Below are 19,556 nucleotides of genomic sequence, written 5' to 3' on the forward strand. Positions count from 1 at the left end.
TAATTACCAGACTCACTCTCTTTATTATTCCAGTTAAAGAAGCCATTCAGTAGCTTCCTAATCCTAGAGTCCTAACTAATTTAGTCTCCTTCCAAATGTATCACTGGGCTTATACTTTCTCTGGTATTTATTGTTCCCCTGATATATTTCTAAAGTCCCTGTTAATGTCTTTGCCTAGCAATTGCTATTTTGGTTCCCTTACCTCTTCTGCGAAGCTTTAACCAATTCTGTCTATATTATTATTAGTCCATGGCCACTCAGGACTTCACAGGTTTTTCTCTGCTGCATACCATTGCCACTCCGGGCTTCATGGCAGCTGTGGAGGGAAGAATACACATCTTCCTTCGCCAGTATCATAGTCCCATGCCCGCGAGCCAAGGGAAAACTACCATTAGCTGTTAGCAGTAAGAGCCTAGGACATAACTGACCAGGCTGTTCTGGCCAGTAGAGGGCAGCGGTATAAATATACAGTTAACCGCCATATTGCTGAATTTCCTTAGGAATCCACATTTCTTCTTCCTTGAATTCGGTTTTATTTTCAGTGTCTGGGAACAAATAAATATCACGCCAGTGAAGGCAAACCTGGCATTTGCAATGACTCAATGGGGTTCTCAGCTCACAGAGTAGGGGACAATAGCGAAAATCCTGCTCACATGCATATCTCCCTCTGGATGGGGGAAAGAGCTGAGTAATTGTTGAACACTTGGCAGGACGAGAATGAAGCACCTACATCCACAGGGAGGTGGTTCTCAGGATAACTTAAAATCAAAGAGGAAGTCAAAACCAGATCAAGAGAATTGAACAGAAGCTCTCTTGACAATTACCGATGTGCTAATTTGGATGCCTGCCACACAGCACGCAGCCACAGCCCTGCAAAGCAACGAAGCGCCCGCCTTAAAAACGGCTAGAGTGGAAACCAGATTGGACTAAAGCAGCACAGTGAGCAGCTGTTTAACATTCCAAGGGGAGCCCTATCTGGGGCAACCAGAGAGAGGAGACATTCCAGCTCTAACTGGCAGTGTTCACTGATCTTAAACAATTCATCTATAGAACAGAGGCATGTGTGAAAACTAGAAGGCAGCTTTCCCTCTCCCAGCCCGCATCCTCCAGGTCACTGCTGTCACGGAGTAATGACCCCACTGCTAGATGAAGTCACTCCATGGGCATAATCATCACATAATAGCCACACATCCAGGCATGCCTGACTGCTCAATTTGACTTGACCCAATTAAATAAAGGGATTGGGGGAGACAGACACTAATAGATTTCATCTGAGTTGCATGGCTTAATCCTTTTTTCCCCTCAACAGGAGCTCTCTTACTTTCCTTTCCTAGCAGGACTTATGTAAATCTAGACTCCCCTGAAGTGATATTTGCAACTGCTGGATAATACAATGAAGAGCACAACGCTCCTTTGCCAATTCAGCTGCCAGGCCCTACCAGTCTTTTTCAAATAAGATTATACTCGTAAAATACATAATGTGCCATTGAAACAGTTAAATGCCACTTTGCTCAGGGGAAATAGTCTTTATTAAGCATGAAATTCACCTAAGACAGATTTTATGTTTCAGTCTGATTTACTGTTGTTTTTATTTGTTGTTATTTCATCTGATTGCATCAGCTAAATCTCTCTTTAAAAAGCCACTTAGCCAAGGCAGATGCTAAAGGGAAACTGTTGAGAACTTTCTTGACTGTGTTGTGTTTCATCAGCTGTTGACTAATGTCTGAATTGTATAGCCCAATTCCTGGGAATCGAATGATGCACAGTGACAAGGTCATTGAAACAAAAGGAATTCTTATATCACAACGATATAATGGTCTGTGCTGGGACCACATGGGAATAAGTGTGTTAACTAAGTGTAGTTGAAGTAGCAACACGTCAAATTAGCTGATAGGAGACAGAATCCTAAATTTTCCAAGGGTGAGAGAAGCAAATATCCTCACAAACTAAGAATGACTTAGGCAAAACTTTCCTCTGGGGGGCCCAAAGTAGCTAAAACTCATTTACACTTGAACCTCAGCTGCTTCTTGGCTTTAAAAAAAGATGGAATTTTCAGTAGTGGTTAAAACAACTATACCCAAAAGAAACAGATTTTTAAAACCAGACAGATATCCACAGCCCACTTCAAGCTTTATTTCTCACTGCACAATTGGAATCTTTAGGAATCTACAATCTTTAAGACTGCCGATTCGTTCAGAATAGTTATTCTTCAGCAAGGCAGAAACTCCCTCACGCGATCCTCATATTGATATTTTGTTTCTATAAAATATTTTGCTATTGTCCCTTACAGAGGGTGCCTGCTCCACATGGGTCTTTGGCTCTCAGTGGGATTATTCCCACTTTGTTGAAAGGTGTTTAATTTAGATTGTTTGATTTATATAGCTCCCATGAGAATTAATGAATATATTTTTCCATTTATGAATATTTTCTAATGGCTGTATTTTTATTCAGAGGTATAACTTTGGGCTAGTGTGATATTCGCAGAGTTACCCAAGTTAGTTTGTAGTGGCCTGATTTCTTCCCATAAACTCCAGACACTAGGAGATACATCAAACATTTACAAGTTTCTTTCAGTTTCTTTACAGCTCAATCCTGAAATTCTCAGTCATTTTTCACTCTGAACTCTCTCATATAAAGCTCTTTTGGAGCAGATGGCAGTTTTGCTTAAGCAACAACTTCAGGGTTTTTCCCGTGGTTTACAAGGGATGGCAGTGGGGGTGACAGAGACAGGATGTGGAGTAGAGGAACTGGAAGCTTTGATCATTTGTCCAAGGCATTTCTACAGAGAGAGAAGTTTGATTTTATAAAATATATGGATATGTCTTCAAAATAAAGCTACAAGCTACATTTAAAAAAGATACGTCAATACAAGCACAGCTGGAAAGAAACTCTATATACTTGTCATCACACCCAACCTTGAAAACATGCAATTCTCCTTAAATCGATATGACCCTGATCCAAAGTCCACTGAAGTTAATGAAAGCCTTTCCACTGACTTCAATGGGATTTGGTTTTGGCCCTATGTGCAGGTGCCTTTCCCAGACGTTTCTAAAACTCAGTCCACACGCTTTGTAGAGTCAACACTTAGCCCCCTTTAGTAACAAAGAATTTAACAATAAGAGAAAGTTCAGTTTGAGCCTTGTCTTCGGGCATGGCTGCTCTAGGACTCCTATCTCAGAACAACTCAGCCCTGACCTTGGGTCCTCCTTGCTTTCAGTCCAAGATCCCTCCTCCCTTATAGCAAGTGCAGAGCTAACTAGTCACTTGGAAAGAGTGGGCTGCTGAGCAATTCTCAGAAGGAACAAAACCTGCTAAGAATGACGTCCAATGCAGGTTTGCTCTCCCGTATTATCATCAGTTATTAACTAATCAGCCTGACAGTACTGGGGATGTTGTAGGAGGTTCTGTAACCCATTCTGCCATGATGCCCAGTTCAAAGAGCTGCTAATTCTTATTTTATCATGCCCTTGTACTGCATAGTGCTTGATATTGTCAAACCACTGTATGAATTTAACTAATTAATGAAACATGAACTACTTATTAGATGACCCCAAAAGTCTCTCCCTACAATTTATGAATAAAAACTTAAAATCTATGTATTGCTGATGAAAGCATATGTATGGAATCTTTTAAAATGTCACAGCTAAAATATCTAATAATAGAATCCACAGAATCTGACAAAGCAAGATAGAAATTCAAAAGAAGCCAGGAAAATAAAACATTCTTGTACAAAACCCTTTCGTGGCAAGTTATCAACTAAATGATCAATAGGTCATTTTCATCAATGGTATTTACATATGATCTGCATTAATGTGTGACTGTACTTGAGTGTCCTAACAAGGCTCATACCTGCTAAGATTGCCTTCATTAAATCTACCTTAATATAAAATTCACCTTGATTTATAATTCCGCATTCAGCACTGTACATTTGAGTGTAACGCTCTCAAACTTTTGGTTGTATTCACCTGCTGACTGGGCAATAGAGAGATTTCAAGATGAATACGAAATAAAGAAGGTTGCAGAAGTCTTAGTAGTATCAAAAGAATAGAGAAAATAATAGAGCGGTGCATATGCTCAGGTTTATGTTACCAGTCAATGTGCGTTATTGGTTTCTTTTACTGCAAAGTAGCCAACTGATCATATATTTCCTTAATCTCAGGTTTTATTAACCCATACACACGCACATACATACACACCCTGTCTGTGTGCATTATTCTGACCCAGAAAATCAATTGGAATTTAAATGTTTAGAATACAGACAGGCCCAAGCCAAAATTCCAGAGCACGTCCCATTTTTAAGAAGGTGAATTTTAGCCCCCGTGAGTTTAGAAGGACAATAAGGTTCATGTTCCTGTGTAGAGCTCTGTAGGATCATACTGAGACCATGGACCCTTCTTTAACTGATGATAATTCTATCTAATATATTTTTAAACTTCAAAACCATTAGGAACATTTTTAAGTTTCTCCTTTTTAAAAACCAGAGCAGGGCATAATCTCTCCCAAAAACAAACATCTACCACAGATTAGTTTGGCAGGGACAAAACATAAGCAGTGAAAAAATCCCTCAAAACACCTGCTGAAGTTTGTCAGCTACTCCCAAATACAAAACTAACTAATAATACCCCTTTGTTTTATGTTCCACACACACATGCAACCTCTCTTCTACTGCACTAACACTACATTATTTAGAGAATAGTGAGAAGTGACTCAACTGAAGTGTAAGTCTAAGGCTCTTGGATAAACTAGAAGTAGGGGTTTAAGATAAGAGGAACTATATGCAAGCAGATTTTAAGGAGACACTATTTTACAGAGGGAGTGATGATTAGGGAGAAGGGATTTCGTTTAAATCATCTGCCTTCACCACACCTGGATGTCCAAACCACTTATTCCTCACTCCCTCTGTAAAATAAGATCTCTTTAAATTCTTCTTAATATATAAGGCCCTTTTACCCGGAACTCTTAGTTCTTGTTGGTCCAGTGATCTTCGATTTACATACTTCAGTTGTGTCACTTCTTAACGGTCTCTAAATAACCCCCATCTTGTCCATAACTTCTTATATGCAAGTTCCTCCTTTCCATTAATTACCTTCACTGCCCTACCTTGTACTGTGTCCAATTAGCTAAACCTTCCTTCAAATAAAATAATCTAAACTGGACACTCAAGAATGTGATCTAATTAACGCTAAGAATTCCTACGTGATATATACACCCCCACTTCAGAGAATCCAACATCCTATCAGCTTTTACTGTAGCTGCACACAAGAGCAAATATTCAGATATTCAGTCTGTCAAAAACCCAGGTCCTTTTCTGATACTGTATTAACTAATCCATTGCCATTTTAAACTATGCTTCACTTCAATATTATTCGTACCCAGCTGCATCAACTTTACACAGACACATTCCATTCCATAATCCATTTGCCCAGTCAATCAATATTAGTCTGTAATCAGCTGTATCCATCTGAATCTTAGCCACTCCCACTATTTTAGTAGCATCTGCAAATGTAAGATCTTACACATTACAGCAACATTTGCATTACCACCAAAATATTAATATAGTGCCCTGCAAGTGTCCATTCCTTGCCCACTTCCAATAAGAATATACCCCTTTCACGCCACCCCTCTGCATGCTGCCCATCAAACAAGAGAGCAGTCCTGCAAAACTCTACTCAAACGAGCAGGCCTTACTCACCACTGCAGGCCTACAGACTGTGCCAGGACTAGTCACATAACTGAAAGGTTTACTTCTATGCTTTCAGAGCTTTCAGGGTCTGGCCTCAATCCTTTACCCATCTTCATATTTTATTACCTACCCTGTATTCTGAGAGTTTATAGGATAATCCATCCTGTGAAACTCTGTCAAGAGCTTTCTCAAAATCCAGATATTGTCTGCTGCTTCCCTTCTACCTAAATCAATATTTATTTAATTTTAAAAAAGGAATCCAATTTGTGTGACATGATTTACCGTCCACAAACGAATGCTGATTCTCATTATTATGCTGTACCCGTAGTAAACTCTATGCAACTGTATCCATAAGCCACCAGGAAACGTATTTTTGGGATTGCATTTACAAACTTTACAATCCTGCAAGGTGCTAAACAGCGGAGAGGCCCATAACACCCATCAGGAAGTACTCAGCACCTCAGTCAAGACCGCAGTTACCAGATAAGTCTGTAGTTTTCAGACTCTTATAATTTTTCTTTGAGGTACCAGAACAATAGCCACTCTCTTCCAATTACCTGGTTTAGCCCCATTATCGTCATTGTTGTTGTTATTATTTGTATCGTGCTAACACCCAAAGGCCTCAATCAGGACTGAGGTCCTCTCGTGCTGGGCACTGTGAAAACGTTTAGGTAGAAACGGTGCCTGCCATGAAGAGCTTACAATCTATGGCCCCAATACTGCAATGAGCACAGTTCAAAGTCTATGGGTTCAGAAGTCTGCCTGCATGGAGTTTATTGCAGGATCATGGCCTAAACAGGAAAGAGAGGCAAGCAGCAAAAGACAGACAGACAACATACACAAAATGTCAGAGATACATAACTACTGGGGGAGGAGGGGTTGTTTGTTGTTGTTATAACTTCCAGACCATCCTCCCCACTGTGTTCCTGTGCCCCAAGACAGCCTGCTCCACTCAAAGCCCCTTCCTGCCACCTCAGCAGTCCATTCAGCTGTCTGATCCCTAATCTCAATGTGAAGCTGCAGAACTGGAATTAATTTGCAAACTGGATACCATCAGATTAGGCCTGAATAGAGACTGGGAGTGGTTAGTTCATTACAAAACCTAACCTTTATTTCCCCAATACTAATTTCTCCCTACTGTTACTCACACCTTCTTGTCAACTGTCTGAAATGGGCCACTCTCTTACCACTTCAGAAGTTATTTTTCCTCCCTTGGTATCCTGCTGTTAATTGATTTATCTCATTAGACTGACCTCACACTTGATAAAGCAACCCACATCCTTTCATGTATTTATACCTGCTCCTGTATTTTCACTCCATGCATCTGATGAAGTGGGTTCTAACCCACGAAAGTTTATGCCCAAATAAATGTGTTAGTCTCTAAGCTGCCACAAGGACTCATCGTTATTTTTGCTAATCTCATCTATGACTGGTAGACATCATCCATTACTACCCCAATTTTACTCAAATACGTGTTTACCGTTGTTTCAGTATTCTCAGTCTTCTCCATCACATTGTCTCCGGCACCCTCCTGCAACTCCTCCATGCATGTATTGCTAATGCTCTCCTTACGAAATACAGAACCCAAGGGAGCATGTGTGTTCTACTATCATTTCTTCCTACCTCCTTAAGATCAGATTCTTCCAACCTTTCACACACACTGAGTAGCCTCATTGATTTCAATGGAGCTACTCACAGAGTAAGGTGTTACCCAACATAAATAAGGGTGGCAGAATTTGGTCCTTATTCTGTTGCTCCAGGAACGGCCTCACCAAGTCTCTCCTATTTTTCATTCCCTCTGTGTTTTTAAAGAATCTCATCCTATTTATCTAAATATCACTACTAGCTATTTGTTCTTTAAGATTTCCATTTTTCTTTCCATTCTTTCTGCTTCTTTTTATCAAGCCCTAACAGTGCTGTTGGGTTATCCTCTTTCTGATTCTTTTATGGACATATATACATTTTATATATGTATCACGTTAGCGCGAATACACACACACACACTCATAATTAAGACCATAGCATAAATATATATATAGGCAGCTGTTATCAATTTGCCAGGGGTGTTTCTGGTAAAGTATCCTACCTTGAATTCCATGGGCGTGTACTTTTCATTCTTGGGGGTTGTGTTGCCTTTGTAATGGAGATGGTTGGGAGTGGTTGGGTGGATAATAGTCGATTCCTGGGACTGCCGCTGACAGCGCTGACAGTACACATAGATCACAAACGTTAGGAGACTGGAACCGAAGAAGCAGGAGACCCCGGTGGCAATCAGATGGATGAGACTAAACCCTGCAAGCAAAACAACAAGTGATGCTCTTTTCAAAGAGCAGCCTTCTTCCTCTCGGGACAAGAGCACAGATACAAATCAGAGCTACATCATCTTGGAATCAATGGTGATAAGCTGCTGAAGCCAGTATTTCATGTTCGAACGTACAAATCAGTCCCCCCACCACAGCTCTGTCTTGCTGAGTTTAATGGGTCCATACATTGTTTTCTCAAAGCTCTTTCCCTGTCTCCCCATTCTCTCTCCCTCTATTGATATTGAAACTAAACATTCTGTTAAGCTGACAGCAACAGAAATGAGGCATACAGACAATACACGTTCATGGCTTGCAAAGCATGGGCATGTCATGGAAATGGGGGGGGCTACAAAAACTCAGTGTTTCTCGAATGGAAAATAAAAGCCCTCTTTGTTGGCGACCCAAAAATATTCAGTGGGGGAGGCGTATGTGGGGAAGCAGCATGACACATTCCTCCTTTATGTAATCCCCACGGATACGTTGACAATGCAAACAAAAAACAAAACAAAAAACCCATGGAAGCAAGTCTCAGAGACTGGGCCAATTGACTCAGCCATGTGGGGCTCCCACTGTGGGGCTAAAGAATAGCAGTGTAGACGTTCCTGCTCTGAGACCCACCACCCACCCTGCCGGGAACCTCTACACTTCACTTTTTAGCCCTGAAGTTTGAGCCCCACAGGCCTGATACAGTTGATCCAGGCTGAGACTCGCAGCTCCAGGGCTTTTTGCAGTGTGTGCTCAGCCATCTTGTTTGTTGATCTGGCGATTAGTCTCCCCCCACTATCAACGAGGGGTATTAGCAACACTAAAGAGTGTGCTGGTAGGTGCACAGGAGGGTCCCGGGAAATGGGGAAAATGAGAAGGAAACGAAATGGGCAGTGGGAAGAAAACAAAATATCAAGGAAACGGTCTGAAATATTCTTTGATCAAACTTCTCCATGAGCTGCCCAGACAGAATCCCAGGCAGGCCCTGGCGAGGCAGGTATAGTAAAAAGATGTCAAAGAGCAGAGCTCTTGACCTGAGGTTTCAAAACACTTCCAGTACAGCACGTTCTCTGCTGGAAGGAGATGCATATCTGTTGGCAGGAGACACCACAGGCACTGGGAGGTAGCTGAGAGAGGTGAATGGAGGAAGCCAAATAAATGCTAGGAGAGAGTCATCCTTCTTACGTTTTTCATTCCTGCTTCACCCCAGAGAGCCTTTATACGGTCAGGGTATAACCAACGGCCAACAGCTCTCCACCTTACACAAGAGGAACAGCCCTGACCGGAGTCCATGGCACAACCAGCACTAGCAGATGTAGGAGTGGGGACTGGAAGAGTCTTGCCAGCACCCAGATGTGACCCTGTTTAGTGTCCATCTTCAATCAGAGGGTGCTGCTTTCCGGTTGGAAGAGCGGAGCTATTTGAGAACCAGCAGCGTAGCCCAAATGTACATTTCTACTGACTTTGGTCTGCTACACAATCTTTCCATCAAGGATGACGTGGGCTACAAAAGTTGAGAGGAACCACTGCACTACTGAACATCAGCATGCTCACTGCTGAGTGCTGCCCCTTATGTTCAGAGTCTAGCTATCAGAATCTTTAGGTAGCCCAGGAAAGCCGAAGAGGCTGCAGTCTCAACTTTACTGTGTGTGGCAGAAGTGACTGCCTGGAAAGCAGCGCTAAACTGATGCTTATTCTTGGTCTGCCCATGATACAGATGTGCCTCTTTCTGCCTGCCAGAGGTTGGTGACATTTTAGTTTTTGGTTGACATGCTTTTCAAATAGAGAATTTCACCCACTAATTTTACTGTTTTGTGCTAATCTTTATTTTTAAAAAACCCTATAGAAATAGAGTGTAATAGAGAGTTTGATAGGGTTCTATCGTAATTACATGAAGGAAAGTACAGAATTGAGTAGACCCATAAAAAATGGTTACCTACCTTTCGTAACTGTTGTTCTTTGAGATGTGTTGCTCATGTCCTTTCCGTGCTAGGTGTGGACACGCCCAAGTACACAGTTGTCAGAGATTTTTGCCTTAGTGGTATCTGTAGGGTTGGCTGTGGCACCCGCTTGAGTGCTGCACTCATGCATCGGTATATTAGGCGCTGCCGGCCCTACACCCTTTCAGTTCCTTCTTGACGGCGACTCCGACAAAGGAGTCGGAGAGCGGGTAATGGAATGGACATGAACAACACATCTAGAAGAACAACAGTTATGAAAGGTAGGTAACCATTTTTTCTTTTTCGAGTGCTTGCTTCTGTTGACTCAGAAGAAGTATCCATGGAGGTGGGCTTGGAGTTCATGGTCATGCAGCTTGCATTACTGCTCTACCAAAGCCAGCATCGTCTCGGGCCTGCTGGGTAAGCACATAATGCAATGTAAATGTGTGGACAGACAACCAGGAGGCAGCCTGGCAAATATCCTGGATCGGCAATTGGGCTAGGAAAGCTGCCAAAGAGGCTTGTACCCTGGTTGAATGGGCCTTTAAAATTGCCAGAGGAGGCACCTGGGACTGGCCGTAGCAGCAGCGGATACAGGCAGTGATCCAGGATGAGATTCTCTGAGCTGACAATGGATGACCTTTCATCCTGTCGGCCACCGCGACAAACAACTGCTTCAATTTACGAAAAGGCTTGGTCCCCTCAATGTAGAAGGCTAACGCCCTTCTAACATCCAGAGAATGCAACCTGCACCCCTCCTCCAACTTATGGGGTTTAGGGAAGAAGATAGGTAAGAATATGTCCTGACTCCTATTGAACTGTGAGACCATCTTAAGCAGGAAAGCAGTGTGTAGCCGCAGCTGGACCTTGTCCTCGTAAAACACCGTGTCGGGCGGCTCAGAAGCGAGCCCCCTAATCTCAGAGACCCAGCGGGCAAATGTTATTGCAACCAGGAACGCAACCTTCCAGGAAAGGAGAAGTAAAGAGCAGGAAGCCAGAGGCTTGAAGGGAGTCCCCGTGAGCCGCGACAGCACAAGATTCTGGTCCCACAGAGGCACAGGGTTCCTGACGTGAGGGCGGAGGCGTTCTAGGCCCCTGAGGAATCTGGCAGTCATGTCTTGGGCAAAAACTGACCTGCCCTCAAGCGGAGGATGGAAATAGCAGCCAAGTGGACCTTAGCAGATGAAAGGGACAAGATGCTTAAGACGGTCTCATCAGGCTCCCAATCCTGGAGCTTAAGATGCAGGAGGTAATCCAGGATTAACTACAATGAGGCCCGCTACGGTCGAATACCTTTGTCCAAAGCCCAGCATGTAAACCATTTCCATTTCCAGGTCGCTCTGGTAGAGGGTTTTCTGCTGCCCCGCAGGACCTGTTGGAACCGGCTGAACACTCCCCGTTCATCCACATCGCTTAAACCCTTTTCTTTGTCCTTTCTCCTGTAGGAAACCCTGCCAGGAAGACCCCCAGGACCTAAAAGGAAGAGATGGAGGAGGAGGCCAGAACTGCTTTCTGGCCTGCTGCGGAGCGTAGAGGCCCAGCAATTGCTGGGTGGCCCGGAAGTCTTTAAGGCCATGCAGCCTTGCATCCGTGAGCTCAGAGAAGAGCCCTGTGCCCTCAAATCAGAGGTCCTGGATAGTGGCCTGCATCTCTTAGGATAACCCCAGAGATTGTAGCCAAGAGCTGTGCCTCACATCAACTAGCAAGGTCACCACTCTGGTGGCCGAGTCTGTAGCGTCCCAAGCCATCTGCAAGGTGTCCTTTGCCACTGCTTTGCCCTCCTCCAGAATCGTGGAAAACTCGTGGGCCAGGTCCTGTGGAAGGGCCTCCCTGAACTTGCCAAGGGAGTCCCATAAATTACAACTGTATCTGCCCAATAGGGCTTGGTGGTTGGACACCCAAAACAGTAGACTGGCTGTAGAATAAATCTTTCTGCCAAAGAGGTCCAGTTGTTTGGCATCTTTATTTTTTTTCGGTGAGCCGCTCACCTATCCCCACCTGTCCCTCTTGTTACCTGCGGATACAACCAGTGACCCCGCTGATGGGTGTGTATGGAGATATTCAAACACCTTTGCGGGGACATAATACTTCTTTTCTGCCCTTTTGAACGTGGGCGGAATCAAGGATGGGGTCTGCCACTGTGTTAAGAACCCCTGGATGGACAGGCAGCGTGATGCGGGCCGGGGTAGGAGATGACATGACATTGAACAGGTCATCTGACTGCTCCGCCAACTCCTCAATTTCGAGGTTTAAGTTAATAGCCACCCTTTTAAGGAGAGCCTGGTGCTCCTTAAAGTCATTGGGGGGATTGCCAGTCTGGGAGGCCCCCGCCACCGCTTCATCTGGCAACGAAGATGACGAGGGCATCGCAGGGGGAGGGGCAGGTTTCCTTTCCCTTTGTGAGGATGGCTCCTTGGGCAGTGGCCCCTGTTGTGCTGCCCCCATGATGGACTCCACATCATGATCTGAACCCGGTGCTGGCAGTGCCGGGGTCTTTTCCAAGATGGCCAGGGAGGAGTGGTGGGAGCATGGACCTAGCATCACTGGTACTCCCCAAGGGTTCCAACACAGCCATTGGGCAGGCCACTGGCCCTGCTGCCATGCTGCAGTGCTGGTCTTGCGGGCCGACAGGGATTCGGACCCCTTTGGTGATGGGCTGAACCCTGTCTCTGACTCGGACCAGTCCCCTTCCCGTGATCATGGTGGGGCTGTGGAGGCCTGCATCTGCTGACTAACCCTTGTTGGAGACAGGTGTCTAGGGAGCAAGGATTGCCGCCGGTCCCTCAAGCGGTACCAGGGCAGCGAAGATTGGTGCCGTGATAGTGACCAACACCTAGGAGACCACCTAAGCAATAGGGACCTGCACCAAGGTGATCTTAGGCGGGAGACTAGCCAGTACTGGGAACCTGGTGCCTCAATTCTGGCATTCAATGCCTTGTGGAAGGAGAGTGCGGTGCTGGGGAGCTGGGCCTTCTAGCTGGTGACCGAGGTTGCGAGACCAGGGTCGTAGGCCGTGGGGATGGGTACGAACGCCTGAGATTCGGGGACCGATGGCACTCCCCTGCCCTTTGGAAAGGTCCCATGGCTTGCTTGCCCTTAGATTGCAGGGCCTTAGCCATGTCTGGTGCAGTATCTGTGGTGCCGGCAGGCCCACCAGGTTTTTGGCTGCCTGGGCCATCTTGGGCGACGAAGGTCTCCATAGGAGCCAGGATCTCTTACCGCTCCTGGGAGTCGGAGTCACATCCCTGGCTGGGCTGGGGGGTCCAACCATAGCGGTACTCCCCTGTAGCTCTGGAGTGGGTACGTGGCCTAAACAAGACCCTTTGCCCAGAGTCCCCTTCCCCTTCTTGGTTGGTGTCGGAGAGTCCTTTTTCCTGTGCCACTTCTTGGGCACCGGCAAGGGGGAATGGTGCTGGGAGGATCCCGATGCCAGCGAGGCGCTCTGCATTGACGCTGAGGTGCTGGGCGTGGAGTCCGGTCATGATGGCTCCGACACCGGGCAAAGCACAGTCTCCATCAGTAGGGCTCTCAGGCAGATGTTCCTCTCCTTCTGGGCTCTGGGACGAAAGTTTTTGCAAATCCTGCACTTGTCCTTTATATGGGATTAACCCAAGCACTTCAAACAGCCATTGAATAGGGTGACTGATAGGTATGGGCCTGTTGCATGACGAACCTAGCTTGAAGCCCGGGGAATGGGGCATGCCCCATTCCGGGGCAAAGGCCCAGCCAGGACTCTAACTACTAAACAACTAACACTTACTTAAATTGGTTAACTAAGTACCTAAGAACTATGAACAATGGGCTGTTAAGAACCGCTAACGCTCTTGCGATGCAAGGTAAGGCACTATGACCAACCATCACGGGCGGGAAGAAGGAACTGAGAGGGGTAGGGCCAGCGGCACCTAATATACCAACGTATGAGCGTGGCGCTCCAGAGGTCACCACAGCTGACCCTTCAGATACCAGTAAGGCAAAAATCTCTAGTGACTGTGCACATGGACACGCACACACTGAGAATGGAATTGACACAAGCAAGCACTCGAAGAAGAATCTATGGTTTACTTTTTAAACATTGTATAAAATTCCATAGCAGGCATATAATTTTTTATTATATTGTATAGGTTGGTCCAAAAAGTCTACAGAAGGACTATAATTTCCTATTAAATTTTATAGGACTTTTCCATCACGGCAGTTCCCTCCTAAAAATCCATTTCTGCCTTCCTGGTTCATCACTTTTTAAATGTTGGTTTTCTCTTCAAGATGCAGCACAAGGAGCTTCTATTGATTAGCTTCTTTGCCAGATATTGTAAGACGCTAAGTAATAAATAATATGAGCCAGGGTAAAATATAAATTGTAACTGCAAATAAAATAGCAATGGAAAAAGAAGACAGTTCAAATTGTCAATAAGAATGCATAATTCTGGAGTGCAAGGATAATCAGGAGCCCCGGAATAGGAGCAGATACCTTGCATTATTTGGGCAGGAATAAATGATGCAGAAAGACAATCTTTATATAATTGGTACTGAAGTCATAATTCCACTGACTGCCCTGCAGCCACAAACCAAGAAGTTCCATATCAAAATACTGATGTTTTATTTGTCTTTTTTGTCATCCCTTGGAAGGGAGAGTTGCTCTGCATGGGCCAGAAGCTGCGCTTCATCTTGAGGACTTGCAGGCACAGCTGCTGATTTGTATTTCACAAGAACTTTGCATTCATCATTAGTGGAAATCTACCAGAACCCCAGCGTGAAGCTCCTCTGGTACTGTTTTAAAATGCACAGGAAAATCAGTAATCTGTGTCCCCACCAGCATTGTAGGGAGCAGTAAGGGCAAGTCACAGAAATCTTGAAAGTCTTCAGAAGATCATATCAATCTAGAACTAACAGGGCAGTGGAGAGGTGAAGTTATTGATTGGATCTTCCAAGTTCTACACATAATGAAGACGCAGCTGCTTGGGAGATAAACAAGAACATGAATGGAAGGGAATGCTTGGGAGGATGATGGTCCACTCTGATCTAATCCACCTTGTCTCTCAAACCTCATTATACTGCAAAAGTACCGTCTGGGATGTTCTACTCATTGAAATTTTCATAGATGTCTGAAGGATACCTCCTTCCAGACGCTGGAATGTCATAGAGGAATCTCTCTTCATTTCTCTTGGACCATTTACAAAGTGGGCAAAACAAGACAGGCATGTGCTCCCTCCTAATCAATGACTCTGAGGACCCACCCCAAATTCAGAAATAAGTAAGAGTCTTGGAATTGACAGCTGGACAGAGCAATACATTCTTCCAATCTAACTCAGACAACGAGACTCCACGGGAATTAGGGCTATCAGCAGGATGCGAATTGGGCATATTAATGTTTGGCTGATGCTGCCCAGAAAGGTACATTAAAGATAAAAATAAGATATATAGTTAGCTGTACTCTACCTCCACAGTTCGTGCTCTCATCAATGCTTGAGGCCGGCAGGATCACTAAACAAAGAGAAAGCATTGGGGAAAGTTGTCATTTTGCCATCAGTTGCAAATACCCACTTTGCTCCTTGCAGAAGTTGATTGTGCATTCCACAGCAAGCTGAGGGCCTAAGTGGAGAGACTGGCTGACAACACAGAGCAAAATGTAACAAAAACTGTATAAACCCCAAGGGCACAAAAGTGCAGCACAGAAAACAATAATTAGAAGGGGTTCTTCAGTCTAAAACTATTAAATATTTGCACAGGGGACTCAAATTCAACTGACACAAAACCTCAGGTTCCAGGTGTTCATGAACCTCAACCTGTCAGCAAAACTACACCTGAAGAGCCATCAATGCCCCCCTCCCCTCCCCACATCAGCCCTATAAGCCCAGACGCCTTCCCCCGGTGGGATGTTTCCCCTGGGGTGTCTGAATGAACAAAACTGCAGTCGCCAACATTCACACAAACACCAGGGGTTCATTTAATTAACGCTTCATACACTGCACCCTGCAGGGTTTAACGGCCCCAATTCAAATTAAGCAGCTCACTTAATTTATTGTAGCTGTAAACAGCATTGCCTTATGGGAGAGCTGAGCTGTCACATCCATTTCATGCACTGTACATTACAGAGGGGTTTTTCAAAGAGGTCTGCAGGTGTGTGATATGCCATTGCCATTATTTCTAATGGGTATCCAAACTCCTCAGGCAGCTCTGGACATTGCAGCCTATGTTGACTGACTGTCATTCCTCCTGAGTGAAATCTGCTTTCCTGGCCCTGTGGCACTATGCAGCACCTACCGGGAATCTCATTGTACAGGCAATCTTGGTACTGCGTGCTGTTTCCGACACACTGAGAGGACTCTGGATTGTGCATCTCGCAATAACGGCTGCGATACTGGATCCCGTCTTCGTTGCACAGGCTCCACTCTGACCAGTCCGACCACCCACCTTAAACACAACCAGTCTGAAATCAGGAATAATGTGCACACAAGGCTGCCGGGGGGTGGGAGGGTGGGGGGCGGGGAGAGGAGGACACCCATACGATCCCAACTTCCCCAGTGTTTGAGGGTGTCTGAATCCTAATTCTGGTGCAGGCCCATCTCTAGTACGGCCTACAACAGGGAGCCTTCAGGGGACTGGATTTAACTCCCTCAATATAATCAACATTACCACTGTGCAACCAATGCTTCGGTGCAAAGCAACCTGAAGGCTGACTTAGCCAGCCCGAGAAGGAAAACCCAGACTAGGGGGATCCTCATGGGGCTTAGAGTGGGCATAAAGGCTCCTAGATCAACTCTCTTCCTGTAGTGGCAAAGGAGCTGGCTGAGGTTTTGTTCTAGCTGCCATAATGCCCCCATGGGGGCTGCTGGCAGTCGGCATAACTTAGTGCAGCCTGACAATCTCTAATGTCCTACTAGCCACCAGCCCAGCATGCAGCCAACCCAGGATCAGGGGAGCACAAAAGAGGCTTCAAACCACCTCTACACCCTTTTCCCAACCACCCGTTAAGTTGTGATGTGAGCTCCTCACCCATTCTGTGTAGCGCAACACAGGGAAGGAAAATCCCTTGTCAGCTGCACAGGCTGCTACTTCGGAGACGTCTTTGGCTTGTCTTGCGCATGTCTCCGCTCAAAACCGATCTGCTTTTTCAATTATTTTAAAAGGATCAGCTATCAACAAGATTTTGGCAGGCTGGTTGGCTCTAGAATACCAGGCCATGCTCTAGTGAACAAGTTAAGAGGAAGGTGACGTAATTAGTTTTAAGAATAGGGTGTCTTCTTTTACATGGTTCAATATATGCTTACTGAAAAGGCAGGTGAACGTTTTACAGCTTGTGTTTCTTGCTGCTGCTTCTTTTTTTTTTTTTTAAATATTCATTTGCTGCTGGGCTTTGTTTCCGCCCTCCCTCACCCAACTTGAACAGGAGAAAATAATCTGCTACCTTTGCAGGAGTGTGTGTTGCAGAGCGCCTCCTCGGTGTGCAGGCCAATGCAGATATCCTCTCCGCTGGACGGCGCTGGGTTGGTACAGGTGCGGGTACGTTGGTAGTGTCCTCCCCCACAGGTTGCTGAACACTGAGACCAAGGGGTCCAGCAAGACCACGAACCTTTTACTGAGGATCATAAGAAATAAAACAGACACACACACTGGCTTTTATTTCTCTTTCTCTGATCAAGCTTGGGGGGACCATTTGAGTCTCGACCTCCTAGGCAGCCCAGCCCAACCTAAACACGCTCTTTCTGTGCCACTAGGAATAGAGATTTCCTGGTGCAACATCTGTGCCTGACAATGGACAATTTAAACCAACGAGGTTAAACATGTTGCACTCCATAGATGATGAATCAAACACATCTGTTATTCAGCCAGAGGAAACCCTGTATCTTAGAGTGCTCTAAAGGAAACAATTATTTTTCATGTTTCTTTGTTCTTACACATTCATAATCTATTATTTACCTATTTCCTTACAAGGCCCACTTCACCCACAAGGAGGGTGAACTACCTAGATTTCTTGGAAACAAATAGCTGCTACAACCAAAACATTTTTAATGCAATAATTAGTCTTTGAGTTTGCGTAGCATCTTTCTTTTGAAGATTTCAAAGTGCTTTACTAACAGTAAGTCTCAGCACACCCTTGTGAGATGTGTATATCAATCTCTTTTATAAACAGACTGGAGAACTGAAGCATAGAGAAGTTACTTGACCCAAGGTCACGCAGCCGGGCAATGGCAAAGCGGAGAATGGAACCCATGAGTCCGGGCTCCCAGACCTCTATTTTGGCTACTAGACACTCTCCCCCTTTTTCTCATTTCCACGTTCCATTCCTTCAAATGTGATTCAGTGCAACATATACTGGCATAGCTATACACACTGAGAAAGAAGGAGGGAGGCAGAGGTAAACCGATAAAGGAACCATGCACTCAAAATAGTGTGCAATAAATCAAAGGAAAAAAGAAAATCTGTGCAAGGTGCACAAAAGGACACAACCATTAGTGAAAAGCCACTAGGATGTGCCAAAATAATAGTAAAAGCCATCTTTGCAGAGCTCAAATTTTTAATTTTTACAGGCGACATTTTACAGACTCAAATTTTGTCACTCTCATTGTGCTCAGAACACATCTCTCCTGTCTAAAAATGGCAGCTTTAGCTTTAGGGTTGCCAACCCTCCAGGACTGTCTGGGAGTCTCCAGGAATTAAAAATTAATCTTTAATTAAAGATTGACATGTGATGAAACCTCTAGGAATATGTCCAGGCAAAATTGGTAACACCATTTAGCTTCGCCTTTGAGATTTTAAAATATAAGAAATATAATACGTGATACTGCTCATAATGATACTCAGCAGTTGTAGCAATTTCACCACTAGGGCATAAAGTGCTTCACAGGAAGTGCTAAATACTGTTACTATTCAGTGGTGAAGTGACTGCGGAAACTGTTTCTACAGGGTGAAGAGGAGCGGAGTGGGGGACCCCATGGACTATGAGTAAGGCCCTACCTAATTCGCAATCCTGCAGAAATTGCGGATCCCACAATATTAGGCTTCCCCAGTGGGAGCCCCATCCGCCTCGACGGCCGACAGTGGGAGCCCTGGCTCTTAGTCCAGGTGTGCTACTCTCAGCCCTGGGGTGCCGACAGCAGAAAATCACAGAAAAGGAATAATGGATCTTATTACCACAAATCATAAGACCCATTATTACTTTGACACGATTCTCCATGGCTTATCCTCAACTCAGTTGAAAGTTTTTGACAATCATCCTGCAATTCAAATAGGGCCTTCATTATGAGAACTATTCTGGACCAGAAGTGCAACAAAAACATGAGGACTAACTCAAAAACCAGGTAACCTGGCACGAATACTCCCTGCTGGCCATTCAGGAAATGCTAATTGATGTCGGGAGAAGATGCCCATGGTGAGAACATTACATATGCGGGAGAGGTGGGAAGTGAGAAGAAACAAGTGTTCACACAAAAAATTTGCCACAACAAGCATCTCTATGCAGTAGTAATCCACATTTGTTGTTCTCTCACCATGGGTAAGGGCACCACACTGCTCTCTGTTGGATGGAGCACTATGTCTGCTCAAGTGTGCATAGAAAGTAAGCGACAGTGCCGCTCTCTAGAGCATGTTGGTATGTTGCTCTCTAGGGGTAACAGAGGGCATACGGCATAGCACTGAAGTGTGCATGTA

At 44.9% G+C, this 19,556-nt stretch overlaps 1 protein-coding gene across 5 annotated transcripts in view; it reads right to left on the reverse strand.

Annotated features, from left to right (window-relative positions):
- The window catches only part of SEMA5B (semaphorin 5B), a 376,386-nt gene that overhangs the window by 11,625 nt on the left and 345,205 nt on the right, over window positions 1-19,556 (reverse strand). For all 5 annotated transcript variants that reach the window (XM_038422653.2, XM_043504940.1, XM_038422657.2 and 2 more), the window contains 4 exons: window positions 17,314-17,484; window positions 16,170-16,319; window positions 15,345-15,389; window positions 7,770-7,975 (listed from right to left, as the gene is read on the reverse strand). In XM_038422653.2, coding sequence (XP_038278581.1) covers window positions 7,770-7,975; window positions 15,345-15,389; window positions 16,170-16,319; window positions 17,314-17,484 — 572 coding nt within the window. The remainder of the gene's footprint in view (window positions 1-7,769; window positions 7,976-15,344; window positions 15,390-16,169; window positions 16,320-17,313; window positions 17,485-19,556) is intronic.

This window comes from Dermochelys coriacea, chromosome 11 (assembly GCF_009764565.3).
Source record: "Dermochelys coriacea isolate rDerCor1 chromosome 11, rDerCor1.pri.v4, whole genome shotgun sequence".
NCBI lineage: Eukaryota > Metazoa > Chordata > Testudines > Dermochelyidae > Dermochelys > Dermochelys coriacea.